The sequence below is a fragment of the Eleginops maclovinus genome, chromosome 3 (assembly GCF_036324505.1).
Source record: "Eleginops maclovinus isolate JMC-PN-2008 ecotype Puerto Natales chromosome 3, JC_Emac_rtc_rv5, whole genome shotgun sequence".
Classification (NCBI taxonomy): Eukaryota; Metazoa; Chordata; class Actinopteri; order Perciformes; family Eleginopidae; genus Eleginops; species Eleginops maclovinus.
In genome coordinates this window covers 11,167,998-11,195,915 of record NC_086351.1, presented here as the reverse complement: position 1 = coordinate 11,195,915, position 27,918 = coordinate 11,167,998, and the positions used below count along the sequence as shown (strand labels likewise).

The window sequence follows — 27,918 nt, the reverse complement described above, 5'->3', positions numbered from 1 at the left end:
TGGTATTTCCCCACCTCTCTGAAGTCAGTGGAGGATTAATCCCTGCATTTATGATAGTATGAAGAGATGTAGGCCCATATTATTTATGCCTGTGTGCGTGAACAGAATGATGGTGTTAATCTGTGAATACAGTATGTCCGCAAATGGGAAAGCAGGCCTCTGTAATACTGAAATATATTTTGCTTTGCCCAATCCAAATTTCATTCAGGTTTACACTTGGTAAACTGGAATAGGAATAAAAAAAACATAACAGAATTTCTTCTACGTTTTTTCTGTCACTTCACTGGCATTAGTGAACTCAATGGCTGATTTCCTTATTAAGAGTTTGGTAGGTTTTGTGCACGATACAGATATAGATACCTTTTTTCTACAGGGAAGGCTGAAGTGTACCATGTAAAGTAGAGGCCTGAACTACTGTACTGTATTTACCTAGGTTAGTGTGAACACATCAATCACATGAATGTTTGAGTATGTCCACAAATGGGAATGTGTCCTACTTGTATCATCACATGGAGCGAGCTGAGCTGACAAAAGCAACACTGCGCCAATAGATAAGAGGACAAAACAACAAAAGTTGTGGCTGCAGTGGGACAGAAAATGACAGGACAGCACACTGTACAGTAAATATGGTGCAGTTTGAATGTTGTATACCAAAAAGTATCTGAGGATATAAGGGACACATCAAACTCCACACACCTTTTGAAAGCAGAGCATGTAGGCCAGTATACAATGTAGCCTGTACCATGTCAGGACCTTTAGAAAGGTGGACTTGGTGGACTTAATGGTGATAGTTTCACCTGTGGTTTTAAACAGCAATTTGTCGTTTGCAACCAGTATTTGAGATGTAAAAAAGACAAAGCTGTAATCAGTCTGATGTGAACACACAGGCAATGTGAGTTAGAGCAGGGTACAGGACGCAGAGTCAATTACTTTGAAGTCACATTGATGTTAACTAGTAGACGCTTAAGTTATCTCCTGTGGGTGGTGTTGAAAAACTCACAGCGGAACAGTTCTGTGGAAATCAGATTACAGTGCTCAAATTCCAAAGGTGCACCGCCCTGCAGCCAAAACAAAAACATGATCCATCTCTGTTATCTGGTCACGCACAGTATACTCCCTCAAACATAGGAATTGTAGCACTCATAATAAACTTCCAATCTGCTTGGATCATTATCTTTAAAAAGTTAGTGTGCAGTTTGCGTCCATTACTTGGAGTGTTACCAAACACAGGAAACTTTTAAAAATGAGGATCGAGCTGTTAGCAATAACTATGCATGTCTTTCCCCATGGCTTCAAATAAATCATACTATTAAATGTGCAATAAGGGGTCAATTTTGTTCAAGCTACCAATACAGTACTGACTAACCATCACATTTTAAGATGAATAACATTCTTAAATGGACTTTAGTATTGGTGTACTTTATTGCAAATCCAATTGTATCTGGGTCTGTGCAGATTTGTTGTTTTGAAGCAGACTGAGCTTCCGATGAAATCCGCTGGCACAGTGGAGGAATGTTCTGGGTAATCTTTCACTTTGGTGGGCATAAAGCCAGTGATATCTGACTCCTATTAAACGGAAATGTACTAACAATAAAAAACTACAGTATGAGGAAATGAACACCCTAAATGGACAGAAACCAAGCAATGCAGTAAAACCAGCTGAATAACATTCTGTAATTATTACAGGTCAATAAACACAGACCGATTCAACATGAACAGTTTAACTTTTATTGTGGATACATTTATATTCAATAGAAAAATGGATCTATGATGTGAAGTACAGTCACAGTGTGAATCTGTTCCCAGTCAACAATGACATATGTACCAACATGTTCAAATACACAGCTTTATACTCAACACCCCTAATAAGTACCAGTCTCCAGTTTCAATGGAAGGACAGGCGGAGACAAAATGTAATACAGTTATTATTGCTCTGATTGTTCAAACAGTAAACGAAAATCAACAACAAAAAATCGCTAAATGTTAAATACAAACATTTTATAAAAATCACTCGGATAACATACACAATTATTTTCAACCATTTTAAGGCATCATAATGAAATGATGAGAATATATTTTAGTGACTCTCTGTATGGAAATGCATAGAAATTGTGCAGCTTATACAAAAAACATGTGTAATGTTTTTATTGGACAGAAATATATTTTGGCAATTATTTTTACTGGAAAAACTACTTTTTCATTACATTTTAAGATATCGTTACAAAAGGACCCATCTGTACTCACAGTTATCATCACTGCTTTACAGTGATACAGCATAAAAGAAAGGACACAACTATTCAAAACCATTTTAACAACAAGAGGTTTTGATCGCATGTATAGAACTTAAAGTCTGGATGGTGGAATAAACAAAGAAGTGACATATTAAAACAAAGTGTGAAAATATATTTAGTTCTACATAAACAAACTCAGAATTTCATTTCAAACTAGTATTTCTGAGGACTGAACCCTTAGATTCGGTCAGGCTCATAAACTTTCGGAAAAACCAGCGTGAGAATAAATATATAATTAGATTTCTTTTACTTGTTTTTTTTGTTCCGCTACGTGGCAATCATGGTTGCACTCAGTTTTAGCGTTTGGTCAATATCTGCGTACGCAGGGCACAGACTGCGTGAGTTCAGTCCTACAGAGCCAACAGGTTGAGAGATGAAGAGTATTTTTGATTGTTCAGTCAAAGCCAGGCTTCGTACCATAAGTGCTTTACCCAGAATATCAGCCCTGAAATGGTTCGACATACTCAATTTGTATTTAAAAACGCAAGAGGATATTTTTTGTTTCAAAAAAAATAATTCTCTCTTTGCAATCCAGGCGATTACTTTGTTCGATTTATGAATCCTTGAGTTGTTCCAACTGTACAGGGAGTACAGTGTACATTGTAGACCGAAGGAAATACCCTGAAATGCAGAGGATGTTAAGTTTCCTCCCATTCACTCTGGTGTGGAAAATAGGTCCCCTACTGACCTCTAAAATGTAATGTAAGTGCCAAGCAGCCATCCCTCATTGTAGTGTGTGCCATTCTGCCTTTTGACTTCTAGTCTAAAAAGCAGCTAACCTTCTCTTTTTTTCCTTATCAGTGCTACATTTTCCCACCCTCACCCCGTCCCTGAAGTGCTTTTTTAGCAGGAGCTGGTCTGGAGGTTGCCCTCAGTGAGGATAGAGGTGATGGTGGAGCGATCGTACAGGCTGTCGTCATCGTCGTCTGAACTGAGGGCTGATGAGTCCAAAGCGGGGCGCATTGCTGCCTGAGCTTTCCTCCTGTGACACATAACAATTATAGTTATCAATGCCATCAATAACTGTTGAAACCCATGGTATTTATCAGTTGCTTTATTCACAAACGTTAGTGTTGCCAGGTGATCATATTGCTCCCTCTGCTGGCAATACAAGGGAACCACATCTCCTTGACACTAGGAGGTGAGTAATGTGTCTTTCAGTTTAATGAAATACTTTTCACACGTGGGTGATTGCGGATTTGTTTAACATTGTGAAATACTGCACCTCCGGGAGGCGGTGTGAGATTATACCAGGTTTGGTAATTGTGTGTAACAGACCATGAATCTGGGTTTGCTAGTAATAACGTCATTTCCATGCAGTTTGATTGACTTTACAGCATGAGGAGGGGATTATGTACCTCACTCACAGGTTGCTGTGATAATCTGTCTGCCAGGAAGTGTGTTGCATAAGCGCACAGTGAGGAGCAAATTGGATGAGAGACAAAATTGGATACAAAGAAAAGGAAACGCTTACTTGAGCTCAGTTTCCAGGGCTGTGACTCTGGTCTGCAGGGCCTCTTTGAGCTCCATCTGCTCCTCCATGTCCCTCTGGGCCTTCCTCCTCAGGCCATCTATCCTCTCCAGCTCCGTCTCTCCTTCGTCCACCTGCCTCTTCAGAGCTTTCACTCTCAGAGCGAGCTGCAACACAAAAAAAGACACAGTGTAGCTTAACTGCGTCTGCTTTTGGTGTTGTTGCAGTCCTCTGTGTCAGAGTAAACACACTGACACACAGCTGGGGGTGCATGTGTTTACCTGGTCTCTCTGTTCAGTGTGTGTTTCTTTCTCCTCATCCAGCGTCATGTTGAGATCCTTGAGTTTCCTCTCCAGGCGACGTTGAGACGCCAAAATAGAGTTCTTCTCCCTTTCAAGAACAAAAGCATTACACTTGTAAGCATGCCACTACGAGCATCAAAATGTTCTTAAAAGTGCAACATTTATAATACTCATGATACAGAACGGCCCATTTCAACGTAATATGTTCAGTATATATTATATAAATGAATTATAAATTGTGGTGTATAAATGTGTAAGCATCAGTAATGTTGCAGAGGGTAAAGGCAGGGCTATTGTTATAGCTTTTATACACTGCTAGGTATCTTAATCCATATTATTAGCCCACATCATCATGTATTAGTTGATATAAAGTTTGTATTAATTCTCTGATTCTGCAGAGTAACCACTTTCTATTGTTCCATCCAAAATGTAAGCTGCATAATAAAAACTAAAGTACTTTAGAATAATACTTCAGTACAGTACTTGAGTAAATGCATTTAGTTACAGTCCTTAGTGACATGAAGAAAATCCACTATCTCCCAACCAAACATCTACCAAATTACAGTAGAATGTATTCAAAACAAATTTGAGATATTAACTTAAACAACAAGGGGAGGAAACACATTAAGATCCTGAAAAAATATCTGATGAGTGCAGCATGGATCTGCATGTTGCACTGTACCTCTCCTCATTCCGCAGTTGTTCCTCCAGCTCCTGGATCTTGCTCTCCAGCTGCGAGACTCCTGCTGAGGAGCGAGACTGGCCCTCCATGTCGGCCACACGACTCCTTAGCTCCTTCAGCTGCAGGCACAGACACAAAGCAGATCATCGGTAGACTCAATACACTCACCTAGGTAGGTGTCTTATGGCAGACTTCATACTCCAGTTACTGATGATAACAAACGTCAGCTAACACAGATGTCTTGCATGTGTTACGTACTTGTCTCTCCATGGCGTTCTTGTCCAGCTCCAGGTCCTGTTTGGAGGATCTCTCCTGCATGAGCTCGGAGCGCAGCTGATCGATCTGGTCTCTGCTCCTGGCCACTCGGTCTGTCATCATCTCTGCGCTGCTTCTCTCCTCCTCCAGCTCCAGCTCCACACGCTTCAGCTTGTCCTGCGAGAAAAGAAGATATCAAATCTTAATTGGATAAAGGAGACAGCGTGCACCAGATAAGACCCAGGGGGAGATTTGATGGTACCAAGTTTGATAATCTGAGCATGTCAATAAATGTCAGAAATATGCTGAAACAGCTACAGAAATATGCTCACTCTTATACTGACATGCAGAGCATATCTATTAACAGTAGAGAGTCATTGTTTATTCTGCCAAACTCTGGAGGTAAGCTGATGCTCATATCTTACTTCCAGGATGCGGTTCTCCCGGATTTTCTCATTTTGGGCGTTTTTGCTGGCCTCCATCTCTCCCTCGATGTGACGCAGTCTGTTGCTCAGAAGCTCTTTATCCAGCTGGTGGTTGTCTCTCTCCTCACATGTAAGAAGAAGCTCTTTCTTCTGGCGTGAAATCTATTGAGATTTATCACAATATCAGAGACAGAAATGCCAGACTGAATCATTACCATGAAATAAATATGTGTGGTTTTGCACGTTTATATCCCACAGACAAGTGGATAGCAGCAGTCAAGCACGCACCATGAATTTTCAGTGTCAAAGCTATTGAAACATTCAGAGCTGACATTCATAATAAATACAACAACCAGGCCAAGCGAACAAGTGACGACTGAAAACACACACCTCTTCCTCCTGTCTCCTCAGATTGATTAGACTTCTTTCCAGTTCACTCTGAGCATCTTTTCCGTGGCGTTGCGTCTCCTGCACTTCCTTGCGTGCCTTCTCTCTCTGCTCCTCCAGCTGAACCCGGATGTTCTGCAACTCCTCTTTAGAGGAAACTGTAAGAGTCTCATACTGACGGACAGATCAGGAAGGAGAGGGGAGAAAAAACAAAGAGGGTGAATTATTTGTCCTGTGAATCCTCTCAGTTAGACACTTCCCTTTCCTTCTCACCTCTCTGTTGAGTTTCTCCAGAGCTCTGTCCTGCTGTCGTTTGGTCTCTTCCAGCTGGGTGAAGGTCTGCTTGAATGTCTCCTTGTCTTTCTCCAGGTCTTCCACGCGCAGGATGAGTTCTCGGTTGTCCTGGCTCTGTCTAGATGATTTCCTCTTGGCCTCATCTAGCTCAGACCGTAACCCTCTCACCTCAGAGTGCAGGGCGATCTCCGCCTCTGAGCTCTCTGTGGCGTTGTTCTGCAGCTGAGCCTGAGGAAACCACAGAGGCTTAAATATCTCTCAGGGCTTCTAACACACTGTGTGTACGAGCGAATGTGACCTACCTCCAACCGTGAGAGTTTCTCTTTGACACGTGTGTTGGCCTCCTCCTGCTCCTGTTGGGCATCTTGGAGCGATTTAACCTCCGCCTGAGCTCTAGTCAGACGAGTTTTACCAGCCTCCACTTCTTCCTCAGCTGATGAGAGCTTCTCTTTGAGCTGACTAGCTTCACCACGTGTCTCATTGAGCTTCTGCTCCAGGTCTGAGATGACTGCTGGGTCTGGGAGCTATATGTGTTGAAGACAAGGGAGTGATAGACCAAAAATGAAATAGAGGATGGAGATTAAAGTACAGAATTGCACCAATCCCATTACCATCGTTCTTGTGCTAGCTTTGGTCATTTGTTGCATGTATACTGATATAACCTCTCTAAGATTGAACTGACCTTTTTGTTTTTCTCCTGCGCCTTTGCAACCTCCTCTTTGGCTTTCTGTAATTGGTCCTTCAGCCTGTCAATCTCGTACTTCAGTTCTGCCTCTGTCCCTGGTGAGATTTTTTTATCGAGATGACCTCCATGACCTTTTTGTCGTACGCCGTCCTCTGCTTCTCCACCTCAGACTTAGCCTTCTGAAGATCGTCCTTGTGCCGCTGAAGTTCCTGAACAGAAGTAGGGAGAGTTTGGTGGTTGAATCTTTGTAAGGCAGATCAGATGTCACAGATCACGGGTGGCTGAGTGTGTGTTCACCTGGTTGAGAGTGTCTGTGTGTCCAGTGTCCGGTTTCTGTTGTTTCATAGTGCTCACTTTCTCCTGGACCTCCTTTAGTTCCTCCTCAAATTCTTCTTTTTCCAGACGGATTTGCAGGAGCCTGAAAATACAATCCAAACACAGTTGAGCCGAACACAATGTACAATATTAAAGTAGTGTAAGTACTGCTACTGATCCGGAGTAGTTGGCTTGTGAAGGTGATTAAACTGAGCTTAATTTACTCTAACTCAACAAACACATACATCATTTTGAAGTCTTCAAGCAACAACAAATCAGAATTCCCTGTTACTACTACAGTCAGACAAACTCACAGAAACCAAGTCCAGAGAATGCTTATTTTTTAGGGGGTAAACACAGATATTTAAGATCATCCACAACCCAGCTTAGATAAATCATTACACTGTAAGGACAGCGTAGACGCAGGCAGCCAAATGTTTGAATATCGTATGATCCAGACTTTAATTGGGACCTTTGTGTTTATGTTTATATTTGAACTTGGATCATGTAGACATGTCCTCAGTCCTGATTTAGGGCTATGAGTGTGGATGGCCTTGGAACTACAGTCAGACAGTTGTTAGCACGGTTAGCCACATCTACACGTCGGCATATCCAAACACATATTCGGTTTAACTCTCACGGTGTTTCAGGGCTGCTGCGTGGCTTTCTGACAGAGAGGGGGGGGAACAGTGACGAAAGAAGAGAGATGGAAACACATTAGTAGAACAGGAGAAACCATGAAAAGACGTTAGCTACACCCATGACCAGGTTAGCATTGGAAAGCTTAAATCCAGGCAGGGAATATGAATTGATGGTGAAGGTGAACTCACTCTTGTTTGGTTGTTCGAAGTTCGTCTCTGGTGGAGTGGAACTGCTCCATCCAGTGGCTGCTCTCGTCTCTGCAGTCCTCCAGCTGCTGCTGCAGGGAGCGGACTGACGCATTCACTCGCAGCCGCTCTGCCTCGATCCCTGCATGGGACTAAAATAAGAGACATGGTCGTTTATATCCCGACCATTTCATAGTCATAAATACTTTTAGAAATATAGACTACTATAGGAGACTCCGCACTGCTTTAATGAAGAGATGGAGCTGAGCACGCACTATGCAGCAGAGCATGCAGCTTCTCCTCTGCTGACACTCCTGTGTTTGTGTCTTCAGGCTGTTTCAGGGGAGTTTCATCATAGTAGACAGATATGTAATTCAGATTAAATGTGTTTGTCTACAGAGGTAATTGTAATGTGCGTGCTATAGGGAATTAAAGCTATAAATTAGAGCATGTTTGGTGAGATACCAAAGCAGAATGCAGCGTGTTATTCTATATGAATGGTAAAATAATAATTAACTTGATACAGTTATGAGAAATATAAATAACTGGACTTAATTAGGAAATAATTATATATTTTTACATGTAGGAATTATGATTTCTTATAAATATTCACCCTTTTAAGATATCTTTAAGTAAGCAGAGGATGCTCTACAGACTGGCTCTTGTAAATCTTCATATCAATAAGAAAATCTACTAAAAGCCAAAATAAAGTACGATCACAAAAATTTAAAAGCAGGTAAACTCGGGCCTCAGAGTCTGGCATATGGAGTCTGCTGTTGAGGGACTGATTTGCTCATATTATTCTCAGTAACGAAGCGCTGGCTTCTGTGTCTGTGCACGCACCTGAGAAACCTGCTCCATGCTGCTGCGGAGCTTCTCCATGTCGGTGCTGTACTGCTCCCGCAGCACCTCCACCTCTTTGTCATGGGAGGCCACCTCTTCCTTCAGAGCTCCTTTGAGAGCCGTGAGCTCCCTCTCTCTCTGCCTCAGCGCCTCCTCCAGCTTCTGTTTCAGCTGACACACCTCCATCAGCTGCGTCTGACTGGACATCAGATCCTAAGGACGCAGGGAACACGGTACGAACATGAGGCCTTGATTTTTACATCGCATATTTATCCCTCTGCATGATGTTTGTGAAGTTTTATGATGCTATATGCTGCTTGAGGAGCATTTCAGTCTGGATTTGAGTCTCAGGTTATAGGTTTCAAGGTTTCAAGGTTTCATTGGTCATATGCACAGCATGACCAATGAAAATCTTATGTCCCATGCTCCTCCAACAACTCAACATACATGGTGCAAATAAGATAAATAAAATTGTGCAAAAAGAGAGAAGAATATTTACAATAACAACAATAAAGATTTGAGGATGTCAAATATATATATGTGGAATACATTGAAAGTATTTAAATACTTTACACTGTTGAATGAGGAGGTATGGACAGATGCATATATTACGTATAACAGATATTTATGGCAGATGTGTATAATATATATATATATATATATGTATGTGTGTACTATAACAGATGTGAGTAGACATTCACAGAGCTCAGGAGTTCAGCAGTCTTATAGAATGTGGTATATAACTAGGCCTGAGTCTGGTGGTCTTGGTCCGGATGCTGCGGTACCGTCTGCCAGACGGCAGCAGACAGAACAGATTGTTGCTGGGGGGATGGGGGTCCTTTAATATCCTACCGGCCTTCTTCCTACACCGCTGGGTGTAGAGGTCCTCCATGGATGGCAGCTCCGTCCTGGTGATGTGCTGAGCAGTTTTCACCACCCTCTGTAGAGTCTTACGGTTGAGGGCGGTGCAACTGCCATACCAGGCGGTGATGCAGCCAGTCAGCCTGCGGAGGAAGAAGAGCCGCTGTCGAGCCGTGTTGGATATGACCCTGGTGTGATGTGTCCATGTCAGGTCCTCACTGATGTTTACCCCGAGGAACCTGAAGCTGCTGACTCTCTCCACAGGAGTCCCGTTGATGGTGACGGGTGTGTGTGCCTCTCTCTGCCTCTTCCTGTAGTCCACAATCAGCTCCTTTGTTTTGCTGACGTTGAGATGGAGGTTGTTGTCCTGGCACCAAGATGTCAGGGCTCTGACCTCCTCTCTGTACGCCACCTCGTCGCCGTCTGTGATCAGGCCGATGACGGTTGTGTCGTCAGCAAACTTGATGATGGTGTTGGAGCTGTGTGTGGCCACGCAGTCGTGCGTGAACAGGGAGTAGAGGAGAGGGCTGAGCACACAACCCTGAGGGGCTCCGGTGTTGAGGGTCGAGGTGGAGGATGAGATGTTCCCCATCCGCACTGCCTGGGATCTGCCCGTTAGGAAGCTCATGATCCAGTCACAGAGGGCGCTGTTGAGCCCAAGGTCCCTGAGCTTAATGATGAGCTTGGAGGGCACAATGGTGTTGAATGCTGAACTGTAGTCAATGAACAGCATTCTCACATAAGTGTTCCTCTGGTCCAGGTGGGAGAGGGCAGTGTGGAGGGTGAGGGAGATGGCATTATCCGTCGACCTGTTTGCTCTGTAGGCAAACTGCAGGGGGTCCAGTGAGTCAGGGAGGGAGGAGGTGATAAAAGTTTTGACTAACCGCTTAAAGCACTTCATGATGATGGAGGTGAGTGCAACTGGGCAGATGAGTTTTGTCTTTTTGGGGACAGGGACAATGATGGACTCTTTAAAACATGTGGGGACTACAGACTGGAGCAGTGACCTATTGAAAATGTCTGTGAACACATCTGCCAGCTGAACTGCACACACCTTGAGAGCACGGCCAGGGATGCCATCAGGTCCAGGAGCCCTGTGTGTGTTGATCCTTTTCAGAGATCTACACACATATGCACTGGTTAAAACCAGTGAGCAGGGATCCTGGGCCTTCTGTGCCTCCACCGCCGGGGGCCTCTCAAAGCGTACATAAAATGTGTTCAGTTCATCTGGGAGCGATGCAGACACTTCCTCAGCACCACTCGTTGTCCTTTTGTAGTCTGTTATTGTTTTTAGTCCAGACCACAAAGTAGTAGTTTCAGTAATGAGGCCTCCCTGTATATCTGAGTGGCATATTATTTATCATACCGTCTTTTTGCCACCCTCTCTTCGCAGTTCATCCTGAAGCTCAGCCAGCTGGTCCTCCATGTCTCTGACCCGCACCTCTGCGTTCTCTCTGTCCATACGCAGCTGAGTCAGCCTGCGATGAAAAGAGAACACACACTCCTGAATGACTCCAAGTGACTATGGCATGCTTGTTTTTTTTTAGTATGAGTATTGAGCTTGATTCTTGAAATTGTGAGGAATTTGTGCTTAAAAACAAAGCAGGCTTGTCATGCACCACTCAGACAATTGTACCATGCCCCGTTCAGCTTTCCTGTGTGTGTGAGTGTATGCTGTCCTGTCCTCACTCTGATTGGGTTTCATTTAACTCTATCTGCTTCCGGTCGAGCATCTCCTGGAGTTGCAGATTTTCATCCAGACAGGACTCCAGCTCAGCTTTCAGAGCAGGATCAGAGTTGCAGACAGAGTCCTGGGCACAAGCAGACATGATGAATAAATGAGAGCAGTGAAACACAAGGCGTCTGGCAGCTCTGGTGGATTCAAGGCAATGTTAAAGCAAGCTTGCATTTGCCCACGATCAATATGCATCAGGGATTAAGTTCTTAGGAGCTATTAGAGATTAAGACCTGCCCACCTTCCTTAAACCAGCATATAATGAGTCCTTATTGAAGTTAGAGTATTGTGTGTGTGCAGGCCAGAGAGCTTTAGGGATTAATGTGAGGATTAATCTGAAGCACACTTCAAGGAACTCCCAGCCCACATGGTACGATTAGTTAAAGACATAAAAACTCTGCGGACAGCTTCCTATTCTCAACCAACCAGCATGCATTTCCTTCATGTGATCGCCATTGTTTAGAGAAGACTTTGATAAGTGTTCATGCGTGTTATTTAATCAGGGCCGATTTGAAGTGGTTACTCTGTGAAGGTAATCATCCTCTGGAGGCGTTTCCAATCAGCGGTGGAGTTAGGGATGTTTGGTGGGTCACCCAAGAGGATAAATCTACAGTTACAACCCAAATATCTCACATGCTTCTTTACATCTTCTTACATTTCAGAACTTCTTATAATGTTGTTAGTATTGAAACGGTTATCAATAAAAACAATAATAGCTTACCCTTCTTTCCGCCTGCAGGGCAGATTGTAGGTCAGCCATCTTTCTTTCCAGCTCGCTCTTTTCTCTCATCCACTCTTCCTGGGCTCTTCCTATTGGCTGTTGAAATTGTAATGTAAGCAGATTGCTTATACTATTTATTTATTGGTTTTGAGAAACGCTGGATGAACATCCCTTTACCGAATTAGATAAAAAAAATTAAAATAACAGGACAAACCTTGAGATTCTGAATCTTCTGGAAGATGGCCTTGACTTTGTGCCTGATGACTACATCACTCTCGCTGGTCCTAAACGAAGGTAAAAATGGACAAAAAATAAATAAATGTTGTTTATTACCTTTGGGTGAGGTCAGCAAAAATGGAAAAACCTCAGAAAGAAAAACCCAGGAGGGATTCTTCCAGGACAGACAATACATGTTGGGCAAACAGAAAAGAACCTAAACGATCGTTAACAACAAGCAGCTCCATACCCTTGTCTCAGGATGTTGTATATGGTCTGCATGATCTGCTCGTCCTCACCGGTCGCCTCCGCACTCCGACCCTGGTCCAGCAAAAGGTCAGGGGTCACCTTGAGACATAGATCAGAAAACTACTCTTGCAATGTTGCATGCTAGGTGTTGAGAAGTCACTTAAAATCAGCTGTGACGACAAACCGTTACACATGTGATTCTTACGTGTGCCTCGGAGCGGCTGTGCTCTGCAGCAGGGTATCTTCCTGGAGAAGTCCACTGATCTGCAGCATGTCCCGGGAGTGTGGAAACCTGGCTGCGTCCCAGGCTGCTGTGAGTTGAGGACTGGGGGGAGGTGTAGGGGTTGGGGGTGAGGACAGGAGAGGTAGCTCTGGGACCTCGGTGCTCAGCAGGGGGTCCTCTCTGTTGGCCTCCATCGTACCGGTTGATGAGACTGTTGACAGGAGTCAGTCTCTGATTGGTTTGAGGAGGGTCAGGGTAGGACTGACCGCCCCTCACTGATCCGTTGAGCCCTGCTCTGTTCGAGCCGTCCCACGTATTATTTTCCCCCTCTCTACCTCCCACACGCCGAACCTGCTCTCTCTCCCCCCTTACTCCGATTCCTCCGTCCAGATTCCCATAACTGCCGGACTTCCCATCCCCTGGTGGCCTGGGCGGGGGGAAAGCCTCATTTCCCTCCTCGTCCCTGTCCAGCAGAGACCCATGGGACTGGGCCCGGCGTAGTGCCCCTCCCTGCCCTCCTCCTCCCCCTACATCACCCACCTCTGTCCCTGGCTCGCCCTTCTCACTCCTCCGGGGAAGGCTACTGTAACCAGAGGGGTACTGGGTCCTGAGCTGGACCCCGTACGAGTCTCCCTTCTGTCCGTCCTTCAGGACCACGTACGGCTGGCCAGCGATGCCCTGCACTCTGACCGCAACGCCATATTTGGAGTTGCTGTTTTTGGTCTTGGTCTTGGGCTGGGGTGCTGGCTGCCCACCCCCACTGTCGTAGAGGTCATTGATGAAGCGGATCTGGACACCGTGGTCCACCGGGGTCTTCCGACCTGAAGATGGTGCGCTCATGCTGGAAACACAGAGAGGTAGGGAGAATGAAGCAAGCATGAGATTTACATTTATCCTACACAAAGACGCAATTGTTGGTTCAGAGCAAAGACAAATTCCACATGAAAGGAATTAATTGTTATAATAAAGAAAGTCATTCCTGGTCATATTTACCTCAAAACAACAAAAGGGATTTTCTTGTGTGTTCAGGATTTAGCAGAGGTGTGTTTGCACTGTTGGTGTTCTGTAAACCGACAGTTTGTGGTGCACAGATACAGTTTATCAGCCTGCCGATAAAGGCTTATTGCAGAACTATTGGTATCAGTGTTGGCCTATAAGGGAACAAAAGCTTACATTATAGAAAATCCCAAAAATAGCATAACCAATACACAGTTTGTCCAACAGCGGCCTGGCAAGTTGTTTTTTTTCAATAATGTCCTGCTGAGTATGTAACTTGGCCACATTTCTTTAAAAATACAATTGGGATCTGCAGCAAGAGTGTTAGTGTATGTTTGGTTACTGCCGGACAATAGATGTGTTATCAGTTCAGCCTTATAAATCCAGTATCGGTCGAGCTACACTCACAATAGCAGCGTCAAAGAAGCAGGAGGTGGGGGGAAGGACAGCTAAACAACCAAAAGTCAGGTCCCCATAAAACAGCTCTTCCCTTAAAATGTGAAATCAAACAAAGAGTACCTCAGCACCCGGCAACACGCCACCCTGATGTCCTCCAAGGGTCACAGCCTATGCTCAGTCTGGTTTCTGGCTGCTTATGTGGACTTTGTTCCAGGTGCTCTCCATTAGTCATTAACCTGAGCGTACACACCCACATATCATTTTCCCCTTGTATTGACCAACAAAGCTTTCCTAACCTTTTGGACGTTTCCCAGCCAGATACTGAACCTTTTTCAAAACGATGACAGCTTAATTCCTGAGAGATACGGCAGAAACTAGTGAGGAGCTATTATCAGTCTTCCAAACTGTAGTTTCTCCACTTTCTCCCTCCCTCCCTAATCCTCCCTTTTTACTGCTCTGCTATGGTGAGTTATTATGAAACTATTTAAGCGGGTCACACCTTGGTGTGACGGTTTTGTCGTGACAAGTGATTGTCAGCCTGATACGTCACTGGCATAACAACAGCACTAAACTGAACCGTCCTGATTCTACCCTGGCAGAGGCCGTCTAGTGTGTCGTCACATTGCTCATCCCCAACAGTGGTACGGGTCATTAAATTCACAACAAACCTATTACAACACTCCCTCCCCGACCTCTGCACCATTTCTTTCCTCTCCACAGCTTTCCAAGGTGAGACAGAAAGTGGGCTTGGAGAGTGAAAGGGAGTGTGAGGGGAGAGAGATCCAGAGGAAACACTCTGCTGCTCTTCCTTTATCAGCGCCTCGGGTGATAAAACCTAAAGGCAAGCTTTTTTTTGTCTCCCACATAAAAAGAACTGACTACCAAAGTAACCATGAACAAGATAACCCTAACACATGAACCCATACATTATTGACTCACACATTTACATCCGTACAGATTCTGGAAGCGGTATGAAGCAGTCAAGAACCATGTAAAGCCAAGAAAAACCTCAGTCAGCCAATATGAGACTGGAAATATTATTTTTCCCTGCTGTGATAGAGAAACATTTATACAATAAACAACTTTGAAGCAAGCATGATGGAAAATATCTTATCTGGCAGAAGGACTGCACAATTAATGGAGTGTTTAGTACAATATCCAGATAGCCGAAGGTGAAATATGAACACATGTGAAAATATCTGAAAGTATTGTGGTGCTGCAGAGAAGTCCCTGCATACAAAAAGGTAATCCTCGGCCTATGAAATGGTTTAGTAGAAAAATACCATAATCATTCCTATATATTTTTCAGGGTATATCTGATAAATGTCTGACTCATATTGTAAATCATATCGTAATTGCAATTCCAGTCAAAAATAACCACAATGGGTTACTTTCCTTCCAAAACTTGCACTCCTAGCTGGCAGGGAGCAAAGCAATAGGACATAAACAACCTGTTCTGATATCTGTGAGCTTGCTGTGCGTAAGCATCATCCGCAGATGAACCTGCACGGTCAGTGGATTTTTTTCCCACCCTTTGGGAACCACAGAGGAAGCACCATGTCACAACACATTTGTGCAGTGGAGCATGAAGTCTGCAGCAGTCTTCAAAGCAACGTCAAGCACGTCATGCAGCTCTAACCGTGCCATACGAGGGCAATCGCTACTGTTTTTTTAGTCAGTGGGGGTTATCAACAAGCCCTACTCTCTTATTATCTGTTGTTCCGCAATTATTTATCAGTTTCATTTTGAACGTCATTAAAGAAGAACGCAGTCCCAGCTCCAAACGGGACAGGGAAGAGGGGGGAATGCATCCTATTGTCCAGCTGATGTGGGACAGAAAATGAGGGCAGCAATTATGAGAAAACAATCCCCATGAGCCCTCAGCCCCTCCCACAAGGGCTACCTGATCACATTTGTTTTGACACTGACATTTCTGACACCATTCACGATTAACTTTCTCCCCAAAGATAACATATTTACACACAACCTTAAAGTAGGATGTTTGTGTGTCTCTAAATCTATTTCGTACAGTTTACACTGTATGTAAAGATTCCCTGTGCTGCCAAATGACCCCATCAGTCAGACGTAATGTTTACTCCCTTTGATTTATACCTGGTGAAAGAAAACAGTTTAATCCTGTGGGTGCATGACATAAGTAAGTGAAATACTGAATCTTATTTATGATTATTATTATGTTGGTTATTATTGTAAGACTTCTAATCGATTGTAAATATTCTTTTATTTAGACTAAATCACCCACAGCGAACAAAACCCTTGTCAACCATTAGAATTCAAGAATAAACGTTAAAGGGCCCGCTGGATCCTGTGTTTTAATATGCACACCCCATGAGATGATCAGTGAACCAACACTCCAACAATTATAGTTTTTTCAACTGTCTTTATTTAAAGGTATTTTGATTTCAAATAAACAGCGTGTGACAATTTTTTTCTTTTGTAATCTCATGTGATGATGAAATGATTGTCTTTTGGGTTTTGGACTGTTAGTTGTGATGTGAAGAGATCACCTTTGATTTATGGTAATAACTGTTTTTGTATAGATCAAACAAATAATAATAAAAGATAGTTGCGCCCCCATTATTCTTTTAGCAGGCTACAGGCTCTCAAGCGAAGGTCTCTAACCCACAATTGTATGATAACAAAAAGCTTTGTCAGGCCTGCTTGACCAGCTGAGAGTAAATCTGGTGCTATGCTAGCCTGCAGTATGCTGACGGGACTTCCGGCTCAAATTGAATTCCTGCACCGTTATTGAATTGAGGCTGCTTAACTGTTAAGATCCAAGATGGCATAGGAAATATAATTTGGAGATTAGAGCCAGTGTGGAGAGAAATTAAACAACAGCAATGTGTGGAGTCATTAAAGGGCGCCTGCTGACTCAGAGAATCATGTGATCATCTCTGGCCTGGCACAGAACTACGTGTTTTTGTTTATGCTGCTACCTGTCTTGGTCATTCTCACATGAAAAAGACATTCTTAACCTTATCGGGGCTTGCGTAATTAGATTTTAAAAAATTAAAAAGCAAAATGGATAAGACATAAAACATTTGATTTCCCCTTTTTTTTCCCCCAATTGAATCATTACATTTTTAAAGGATCACCTAGAAAGTAGAAAACATAAAGGTTTAAGTGTCATCGATGGACCAAACAGTAGCTCACGCCTTCGGTGTTCTTTAAGGACAGGCAGCCTCTCAGTCCTAAGGGTACTCTCCCTCTCCATTACATTCTTGACATAAAACCAGGCCCTCTTCCTCTCCCAAGCGGTCTGTCGCTTTCCAAACTTGCCCATGCTTCTTTTCCACGGTCAAACAAACAGCCAATTATTCCTCTTTTCAAATCCAAAGAAGTTCATTGGCATAACAAAGGAATACTTCAGCGTTACCAAATAGAACACAAATGACACCATATTAGGAGCACATAAATACGCCCCTCCCTTACCCCACATTCCAGACACTTGTTTCTGTCTGTCCTTTTCACTTACAGGCCGTGTGTGTGTGTGTGTGTGTGTGTGTGTGTGTGTGTGTGTGTGTGTGTCAGACTGTCAGTGGTTTATGGAAACTACAGTATATCTACGGTGTGCACCTGTATCATTGGACTAATGTTAACAATTCTGTCCAGATTGAAGACATGCTGCTAGGTTCAACTTTTGAACACATGTATTCTGTTTTAAAATGAAACTGTCAGCAGGTCAATGTCTCAGCAAGTGCTATAATTATTACATTTCATGACACACTCATAAGAATCCCCGTCACTTAAAAACTATAATCTGCATTTCTTTCTTGCTTGCATCATCAGTTTCATCTGACTCACGCTTAATGTTGAAGGGCATCTCTGTATTATACACCTGCTCTTTAAAAAATGTCCTTGAGAGGTCGCAGAGAATTCCTGCGAGACGATTGTATTATTTAGCTGAATAGCTTTAAGGCCTAAAGGGATTTTAAATGTGGTTACATGTAGCCTCTGGTGTCCTAAACACTATTACAAAGTAGTTTGTTTGTCAGTGCAGTTTTTCCAGGGACAAATCCCCTGGTAGCAGGTAATGTTGTGCTCTGTCTTAGAGTGCCTTCATAGCTCCCTAGCACTGATCTGTTTGCATCACACACATTTATTCATTACTACAATAACCAGCATTTATTCCACTGTGTTTACATTCTGCTCTTGTTTATCTTATTCTATTTAAATGTATAGACTTCTGTATTTACTTGCAACATTATCTCAACATTTAGCTTCTTCTATTTTATTTGACATATATATAGTTTTATTTTCCTGCATTACTTGCACATTGGTCTTGCAATATAACCTTGCACTATTTTATTTATACTCCGTTTCTTCTTGCACTTTTTTATGTCTTGTATATATTTTATATTTTTGTTTCATTTTTGGAGGAGCCTGGGACTTTTTCATTGCCATAACTACACTGTAGCTAATGTGCATATGACAATAAAGCGTTTGAATCTTGAGCAGCTTTATTATATGATTTATTTGGCATCAAACCATCTTTATAAACACTGAAGAAACATGTGGTCACTTTGTCCCTACAGAGTGACCACATTAACAGGCAAATTATCCTGAAGTTACATAAGATACAGTACTGGTTTCTGCCCCGAGAATCATCAAACTAACCTTAATGTTAGCAACCAAGCTAACTTTAAACTCGCCAACAGAGGAGCCTCAATAATACAGTAATGTCAGAAGCCAACAACGTCACCAAACTAGCTTAAACTAATACATAAGAGCCACATAGAAAACAGAAAAACATCCCACAAAGAGCATTACTGTCTGACAGGTCGTGTACGTCTGGTTTAGCAGTCTGGCTATGAGAAGTCCAACAACAAGCGTAAAGTTACCTCTTTATATGAAGTTTTTTCCTCTTCTGCTCTTTGAAACTTCGTGTTCCTTAAGTCGATGATGATTCAAATGTTTTCTATCAAAGTCCACATAGAAAAGAGGGTGGAAAAACAACTCCTACGCAAATTAACACAGCAACAAGTTCATTATGCGGCGACTGCAACCTGTTACCTTTGTCGGGGATGTAACCGTCCCGCCCAGCCTCTCCGGAGGGAGCGCCGTGATTGGACCAGAGAGCCAGAGTGGGCGGGACTATAGATAAGGAAAACGTTTGCTATTGGTGAAAGCTCTACGTCATTCATTCATTGTGCTGGACCACTACATGAACTTTTGGCTGTCAAATGGAAGCCCGTATTAATACTTCAGATTAAATAAACAGAAAATCTACCGGTACAACCAAGGTAAGCAATCACTTTTCAGGATCAGGGATTGGACGAATATTAATAAAGATTGGTGCCTCAATGTTTGTTTCCCTCCAATTTGCCAGTAGATGGCGCAACTGTCTACCAGCTGGTGGTTCAGCAGCAGCATCCAGGGCCCCTTACTGAAAGCTCTATACTACAACAATAATTGCGGTTGAAAGAACAAACGCAATGTCCTGTTGTTATTTTTGTTACTACATATTAAGTAAGTCGTTGTTGGGTTGTTTTAAGATGCCATTTAGCTTATTTCTATGACGCATTTATACCATTCCTAGACGTGTAATTCATGATACTTATACTTATGTTTTTTACTGATTCTCTGAAATATGCAGTGTTGTCTGTCATACATAATACTGCTACCTTTTTTGAAAATTAGAATTATATATTTGAATCTCAAAGTCGCTTTACTGTTTAAATACATGTTATGCAATTGCTTTGTATAACATTAAAACTGAAAGTATCGTCTCAAAGGATCATTCATAAACTGTCTATAAATTGTGGAAATATGAACAATTGAGTGCAACAAAGTAAATGTAACTCTGTTACAACTCTCCTGTTGTAGCTTCCTGTTTGATTTGCCTCGCATTGTCTGTGGGCCAATTCCTGATAAATTTGAGAGATTTCAATTGTAGCATTGACATTTTTACAGTAAAAGTTATACCCCGCCCCATACACAGAGCGCCTCCCCATACTCCAGTGACATCCCTCAGTCCGTCGCACCGAACTTTCCTCTCCATCTTTTCACCTCGACAAAGACTGTACGCATCATCTCACGCTCCGGGAATGGGATCTTTACTGGGTTCAAAGAAAATCTTCGAGTTCTTTCGAGTTTACGCTTTGCAGAGGCTACTTTTCAAACTGCAGGGATAGTTGTCACTGCAGCTGCAGGGTGATGAGCAACAGGAGCCAGTGACTTCCAAGAAGCACCAGAAGTTGTCAGGGAGTTTCGGACGCTCCAAAAAGTTAAACAACACGAGTTGTGTCGTCCGCGTTTGAAGTCCAGTAATTTCAGACTACATTAGCTTCAACCGGTGCGTGCGTAAAGTTGGAGCTGTTGCGCACGGTTGCTTTAGTCGTGTAGTTAACGCATGAGTATAGAAAACATTTGGGTTAAGTTAAATCTGTGAGAAGTGACAAATCCGTGACACCATGGCTAAATGGTTTAGAGATTTCCCCATCAACTTGAAGAACGGAAATGAAAGGGTCCGCTCGGCCTCTGAATCTGGTCCACAAACACGGCTCAAACCTTCGTTTTCTCGTGACAGTCTGAAAGGAAATCAGCGCAAAGATGGTGGAGTGGGGGGATTATTGGCAGGGAGAAATAGAAAAAATTCCGCAATAGAATTGGGTCGTAATAACACTGGTTTTACTGGGACTGTATGGGATAGCCTCACACAAGGAAAAGGTCGCAAAAACTCCAAGGTTGAGAGTGGGGCACCAGATGAGAACCGCCAGGTCAGGACTTCTAGTTTGGCGCAAGCGTACATTAGCAGGATGATCAAAGTTGACAAACAAGACAAAACACCAAAACTCAATGGAATAAGTGAACAGAAGCAGCCAGAGGAAGAAAAGGGAAGGCCTGACATTAAAACAACGGTAAGTAACCTCTAAACACAGATCCACAGCTAATGCAAACCTGATGTGCAAGTTTGGGATTTTCATATCTTAATTGTTTAATCACCAGTTATGACTGCATGCAGATTTGAAGTATATTTACTGTACTGTGCATAGAAATGATCTCATTGTTGCCTTTATGTCAGGGCTTTCCTTTGTGTTTTCCCTCCCCACCTCAGTTCATAACCCTGTATTCAGTTTCCATTGCTCTCAAAAGAATACAATGCCATTTCACTACATTGTGTCGGATCAAACAGGCAAACACAATGTGATGACCTCTTTGCCCTGCTTCTGCTTGTCCCTCTATTACTTGTCATTTCAAGTCATGGACACCTCACACGCACGCAAACACGCACACAAACACACACTGCATCACATCCCTTTTCCCTTGTCTGCCCTGTTGTCTCCCAGTAAATGTAACATCTCAATACAGAGCCGCATCTGCATTTTTTTCCTTTCTTACAGCTGATCATCCTGGAGGACTACGCAGATCCTTTTGATGCAGAGAAAACCAAGGAGCAGAGAGAGGCCGAGAGAGCAGGAGTGAATGATGGATACATGGAGCCCTATGATGCCCAGGTCATCATCACAGGTGAGTTTTGACTCGTCATCCATCTCAGCCGTTAGAGGTACATTGATGAAGGGCCATATTGGCCAAATCTGGACCACCGTTTGTCTAAAGAAAACAAAATAAAATGTATTCAACCCTTAAACTATATTTAATCTTTGATCAACTCTGTATATTATAGTTACTTTGAGGTTAGCGTAGGTTATCTGCACACACACTGACACATTCTTGCTAAAGGGCCATTTTTAAATGGACTTTTGGCCAAACCAGACCCTCAGTGTCTCTGCTGACTTCCCTCGCCGCTGGCGGTTACCATAGGAACAGTGTTGTGCAGGGACAATGGGTGCAGCTTCCTCTTCCAGCTTCCTGTCTCCTGCCTCTGTTTCCTTTGCCCCATTCTCTTGATAGGAAGTTGGCCCCAGTGCACCCACATAGAAACACACACACACAAAATACTTTATGGTCCCTTACGTGTGAAAAGAATTGAAAGCCCCCCCTATCCCTTCCCAAAACCTACAGGTCCCCCCTGGTCTCGCCCAATCACTTCCCAGCAGCCAGGAAGTGGCCTGGTCGGCCAGCCAATCAGCAGCTGTGTTGACCTTTTCTTCCTGTAGCTCCATTGTTTGGTCACACAATAGTGCAGACACACAGGCTACCTGTCAGACAGTCAAGAAACACCAGAAAAATCCCCTAAAATGTAATGACATGTCAAAACAAACTTAATTTAGCAAAGTCAAAAAAGCAAATGTGGTTAAAAAGTTATGAAACTTGGCTTATATTTTTTATTGTGAAATGCATTTATTCAGCAGTGTATTGGGTTCACCAAATCAAAGCTAATACAGTATACAGTAGACCAGCAAATGTATTGTAAATTCATGAAGACATAATGATTAACTCTAATTTATAGTATACTGTTTTAGTGAAACTTCCAGGTTGTGATGAATAGCATTGTGCAATGAGAGGTTTCATTAATGTTAAGGACATCACACTTAATAAGATAACATATCACTATACGAGAAGACAGAACAAGAACATCACAAACTGTCTCCTCCAAAATAAGTATTATAACAAGTTGAATCATCAATAAAATGAAAAATTGACCACGTGAATATATATATATTGCAGGATAGTTGTAAAAACAGAGCTCACTATTACATAGTTAATCCAAGGGAGCTCACTAAAGTACTATGTAAGAGAAGGCAAAACTACTTTTCAGAAAGAATCTACACAGAAATACAATGTAATTCTGAACACACACAAACAAGCAAACACACATACTGCAGAGCACCAAAAAAAGAACAGAGAAATCCTTTTCCCTGAAGAGTTGCACATTGGCACCTGCTTCATTTCTGGATGACATTTTGAGGACAAATTCAGCTTGTTTTTGGTATATGGATATTTTATAAAAGTATCAAAACATTAAGTGCCAACTCGGGATCAAAGCCTGACACATTTAAAGAAAAAAAATAGAGACTGTCTGAAAATGCTCTGTCTACTATTACATTTCTGAGAATCCTTTCGATCCCATTAACTAACCTCATGACAATTGTGTTGCAGAGGTTCGTAGACGTGGCTCCAAAGACCTGCTGAAAGTGTGTGTTCTGCTGGATCGAGGAAAGAGAGAGGGGAAGGGAGAAGAGGGAAAATCCATGCCGCCAAACATCTACGACACACCGTATGAGGGCGGGCTGGAGGGCGATGGTGGGGGGGTATGGATCCCTGTCACTCGGCCAGAGTCTGACGTCCGTCCCGCTGGAGAGTACGAGCTGCCCTGGGAGTGGAGAAAGGAGGACATTGTTAGAGCACTGTCAGGTAGAGAAAGGGAGAGAAGGGTGATGGGAAGGGGGGGGGGGGGGTTTAGGGTGTGGAGGAAGGATGCCATGAGTTTTATTTGTACAGTAATGCCACAACAATTTTGTGTTTGCTTTAGAGAGGAAACAAAACAATCCTGCTGAATCAATTTCCAGAGCTGTGTTTACTTTGGTAGCTCTGGCATGCTTTAACAGAACAGAAAGGTTGATATTGTCTCTCTTGCTTCCTTTAGCTCAGTTCGAGGCAGTGGATTGCTCTCCCACTAAAGAGGACTGTTCCACCTCCGCCCGCCAGCAGCAACATCAGCAGCAGCAGCAGCAGCAGCAACAAACCCTGAGGCAGAAGAACTGGAACCATAAAACACTCGTACCCTCTTCTTCATCCTCCTCCCCTTCATCCTCCTTTCCCTCCTCTCCTATTCTCAAACTTTCCCCCCACACGCCCCCATCTCCCTCCTTCCCAACCCTCAAACTCTCACCCCTCTCCCCCTCTCCTAGTCCTAACAAACTTTCCCCTCCATCTCCTACCTCCCCCAGTGCCCCACTGGATGGAGAGGCAGCCAAAGTCGACCCCAGCCTGCCCCTGGAGAAGCAGAGGTAAGGAGGGAGAGGACTTACTTATTCATAGGAAAGACGAGGGGAATGTTGAATATGATGCTCATATGGATAAGTAGCAGGAAAAATAAGAAAACCTTTGCACACTGGATAACAACTTTCAACCTTTACAACAAATCTTTGAATATATAAAAATATGATATTATTGTACAAACAATGTTTTGATAAAAGATGGAGCTATACATTCAAACAGTATGCGGAGTACCACTGCAGCACTGTTTACAGTCTATTTTACTACAGGTCAGGTGAATATAAATATAAAACAAACAAAATCTGTTTATATTTTAGTCTTCTGATAGAGTTTTGATCTACCCCTCATTCACTGTATGATCAAACTTGAACAGGGTTGGTGGATTGAAGGAATTCAATAAATGAGATGAGTGTGGTGATATTTGGTCACCTTTATGACATGTTTGTGTAATATTCTCATCAAAATGAACTTTGTATATCTTAATAACTCTGAAGAATAAATAGCACTTCCTGTTCCCTGTTGCTCATGTCTGAATAGTTAAGAATACATTTGTTTTTCTTCTCTTTCATGACTTTTACTTTCTATGTTTGTAAGAAACTGTGGACTGTTGAGGAACAGTGCCCTCCACAGTTTTGGCTGCAAAAAAAGTTCCCTTGTTTTAGTACTAAAGCAATCAAGCAGATTTCCTTCAATCTCTTATCTGGTTCTTCTCAATGTCAAACTAAAGCGAGGCTGCCAGTCTTCTTGGCCAGGGTTGATAATTTAAACTTGGCACATTTTTTTGAAAGTGAAATTTGTAATTAACATTGAGAACCAGCATCAGCCCTTGAGCACACACTCATAATAAGGTGAGGAAACTCTGCAGGCAGGTGCATTAAGGAGGCACAGCTTGAATAGACAGAGAATCATTTGAACTGTAAACCTTTTGGTCTCATCTTGTGGCCTCTCTTCCAGATGGTAAATGTGGGGAATGTGCTCAGAGCATGTGTGCATTAGTTCCTCTTATGTTGTGACTGATTGTCAGTGTGTTTTCCTCCAAGCTTCAAGGCCACATACCGTCTGTTTATATATGGCTCTAGCCTGTGGCCACTGTCAGCACCACCTTGTGTCCTAATACGCCTCTCTTGACACTGCACAACCACATACATTATGTTCCTCCCTCTTATTTATCTCTTTGCCCTCTCAAGTTCACCTCTGACATTGGTAACTCATTCAGTTCACCATATATGTCGGTGTGATTTATGGCGACTGTAAATCTCCATTGGTGTCTGTGTGTTTCGTTCCTCCTGGCATTCAGTTACTATTTTTTTTTCTGTCTCTCACCATCACCACCTATCATTATCTTGACATCTGACTTATCTCCATATGTCGCAACGCTATATGTCAGTAATCTGTTTTTTTTTCTCTCTCTCTCTTCGCGTCTCCCCCTCCCCCTCCTTCCCTCGCCCCTCCAAGCTGGTACCATGGCAGTGTGAGTCGGCAACAGGCTGAGGCTCAGCTGCAGCGCTGCAGGGAAGCCAGCTTCCTGGTGAGGGACAGCGAATCAGGAACCAGCAAATACTCCATCGCTCTGAAGTGAGTTCACTGATTTGTGTTTGTTATACATAGTACAGCCTGTACATATCTTTTTATAAAACTGTCCACTTTTCTTTAGGCTGCATCAACATCTCTCTTTTGGCTGGATTACAACACCGATGACATTTGAGTCATTTTGCTTGGAAATCAAATATGCTTTCCTGATTTTAATATTTTATTTTCGAATGCCACATCTTTCAATGCTGTTTAAACATGAGTATAGGTCATTTATTAAATGTACTATCTATCTACTATATCAAAATATATTTGTAGGTTTTGGTGCCCACTGCCTCAACCACTGATTGAGCCTGTGTTTGGTTATTTTTAAGAAATTCCCAAGGTGTTACTTCCTTTGTAGTAGCCACCTCTCAGGCGTTAATGCATGAGAATGTGTGGCATTTGTAGATTAGACACTACCAATACGTGTGCCAAGAACAGGTTCTCTAGGATAAAAAGCTGAAATCCTGCCGAGTAATTGTGTGTATGTGCGCAAGTGTGCATGCGCCTGATTGCACATTGGTTGTACGATGCTCATTCATTTGAGAGTTCACATCATTAACCCCATTTACACAGCTATGGACTCTGGAAATAGACAGCCTCCTCTGAGACCAAATATGAAGCAGCTTTTTTTCAGATTGTGTTTTGATTCTTAAGCATCTTATGCCTGTCTCATCTCACAAGACATCTTTGTTATTTTTGTGTTGTTCCATTAGGACCAGCCAGAGTTGTGTGCACATAATCGTGGCCCAGACGAAGAGCGGCAAGGGTTTGGGTTTCACACTGGATCAGAGTAGCTGTGTCTTCTCTAGCATCCCTGAGCTGGTCCACCGCTACTGCACACACAGACTGCCTTTCACTGGAGCAGAGCACATGACCCTGCAGCATCCCGTACCCCGGCCTCACTGAACATGCATCAAGAAAAAGCAAACACACTGGGACTTAAATACACATGCGCAGACAAAAGCAGAGACAAACACACAGACTCACGTAAACTTGTTCATACATGAGTTCCCACACAAAGATATGCTGCTTTAGATCGTACTACCTGATATATGTTTATATGTTTGTATCCCCTCCATGGCTACTTAGTAGTCAAAGTCATATCTCACAATGATCATTGATCACATTGTCACAGTGGCAAATTCTTCCTGCCTAAAAGCCCCACTGAATGAATTCAAAGTTAGAGGAAATCAGCCCTTCTACTGCTTAGTGTATTTTCTTGTCAAAACTCGGAAATCTCTGAAAATATTGATTTCTATTTTTACCTGGAAAATGCACTTACTTTAACCTTTCAGATATCTGAAGGTTCGTAACCTATTATTTCACAGAGGTGATGACATTGATTAGTGACATGCCTTCCAGTTAGGCTTGGTTTGAGGTCAATACACCTGATTGGAGTATATTCATTCATCCATCTGATATGTCAATCAGCCTATTGATCAGTACTGAAAATCAGGCTCATTTACCAACCACTCTGTCTGTCAAGAGACAGAGCTACATTGATTAGACATTAAGAATAGTGTAGCGGGAGGGTCTTATATCATTACAGTACCCAGTCAGCAAAATTGTTTGTCTATGTAAATGTGGAAAATAAATAGACGACTATATTGTTCATTTACGTGCCTTCACTGTAATCTATATGAGGTTGTGTTACTTTATTTTATTGTGAATGAACCTGCCATAAGATATCTATGCATAAATGGTGTATGTGTGAAGTGCCTGTTGGAGATTTGTTTTTTACATGAATCACTGAATGATGTGGGCTGTATTTAATTGTGGTAAGACTTATATAAAAAAAATAAAACTCATAACTGTGGACAGAGACTGTTATTATTAGACTTGCCAGCAGCAAAGGTCAAAGCAGGGTTCAAGAAAAATAAGCGCAGAAACGGAGATAAGAAGTGAATCCGTGTGCTTTTCTCTTGTAGCTGTAAAACCATTGACCTGAGCGTGAAATCAATTACAGTTACACGCATGCAACCTCATGCATGCGCTCACACTCACCTAACCAACAAACACCTACCACCATGAAAACACATAATCTACACATTCAAAAAGCATACATGAATAGTGTACACACAAATAGCATTTACCCACACAACCCGTAAGGTGGTGTATTTAAATCCTCGCCAACACACACACACACACACACACACACACACACACACACACACACACACACACACACACACACACACACACACACACACACACACACACACACACACAGAGCTTCTCACAAAACACAGAGCAGCTTAAACCTCACAATGATGCATGAGAGAGTGTGTTTGTGGTAAGATAT

At 42.7% G+C, this 27,918-nt stretch overlaps 2 protein-coding genes across 2 annotated transcripts; one reads left to right on the top strand and one right to left on the bottom strand.

Moving 5' to 3' along the window:
• Nucleotides 1–1,714: 1,714 nt before the first annotated feature.
• LOC134862114 (cingulin) lies at nt 1,715–14,600 on the bottom strand. The gene is given in 21 exon segments (XM_063879828.1): nt 1,715–3,273; nt 3,766–3,929; nt 4,044–4,152; nt 4,747–4,865; nt 5,005–5,178; nt 5,427–5,588; nt 5,817–5,987; nt 6,087–6,335; nt 6,410–6,631; nt 6,790–6,884; nt 6,887–7,001; nt 7,090–7,210; nt 7,938–8,086; nt 8,778–8,990; nt 11,005–11,116; nt 11,328–11,449; nt 12,095–12,190; nt 12,309–12,378; nt 12,561–12,658; nt 12,765–13,623; nt 14,298–14,600. Coding segments are annotated over 20 exon segments (3,558 nt in total). The 5' UTR covers nt 13,623; nt 14,298–14,600; the 3' UTR covers nt 1,715–3,134.
• A 5,586-nt stretch (nt 14,601–20,186) lies between these two features.
• On the top strand, nt 20,187–27,432 carry she (Src homology 2 domain containing E). Its single transcript, XM_063879991.1, has 6 exons — nt 20,187–21,058; nt 21,542–21,668; nt 23,202–23,456; nt 23,689–24,052; nt 25,497–25,616; nt 26,330–27,432. The coding sequence occupies exons 1-6, from the start codon at nt 20,612–20,614 to the stop codon at nt 26,520–26,522; spliced, it is 1,506 nt and encodes a 501-aa protein (XP_063736061.1). The 5' UTR covers nt 20,187–20,611; the 3' UTR covers nt 26,523–27,432.
• The last annotated feature ends 486 nt before the right edge of the window (nt 27,433–27,918 follow it).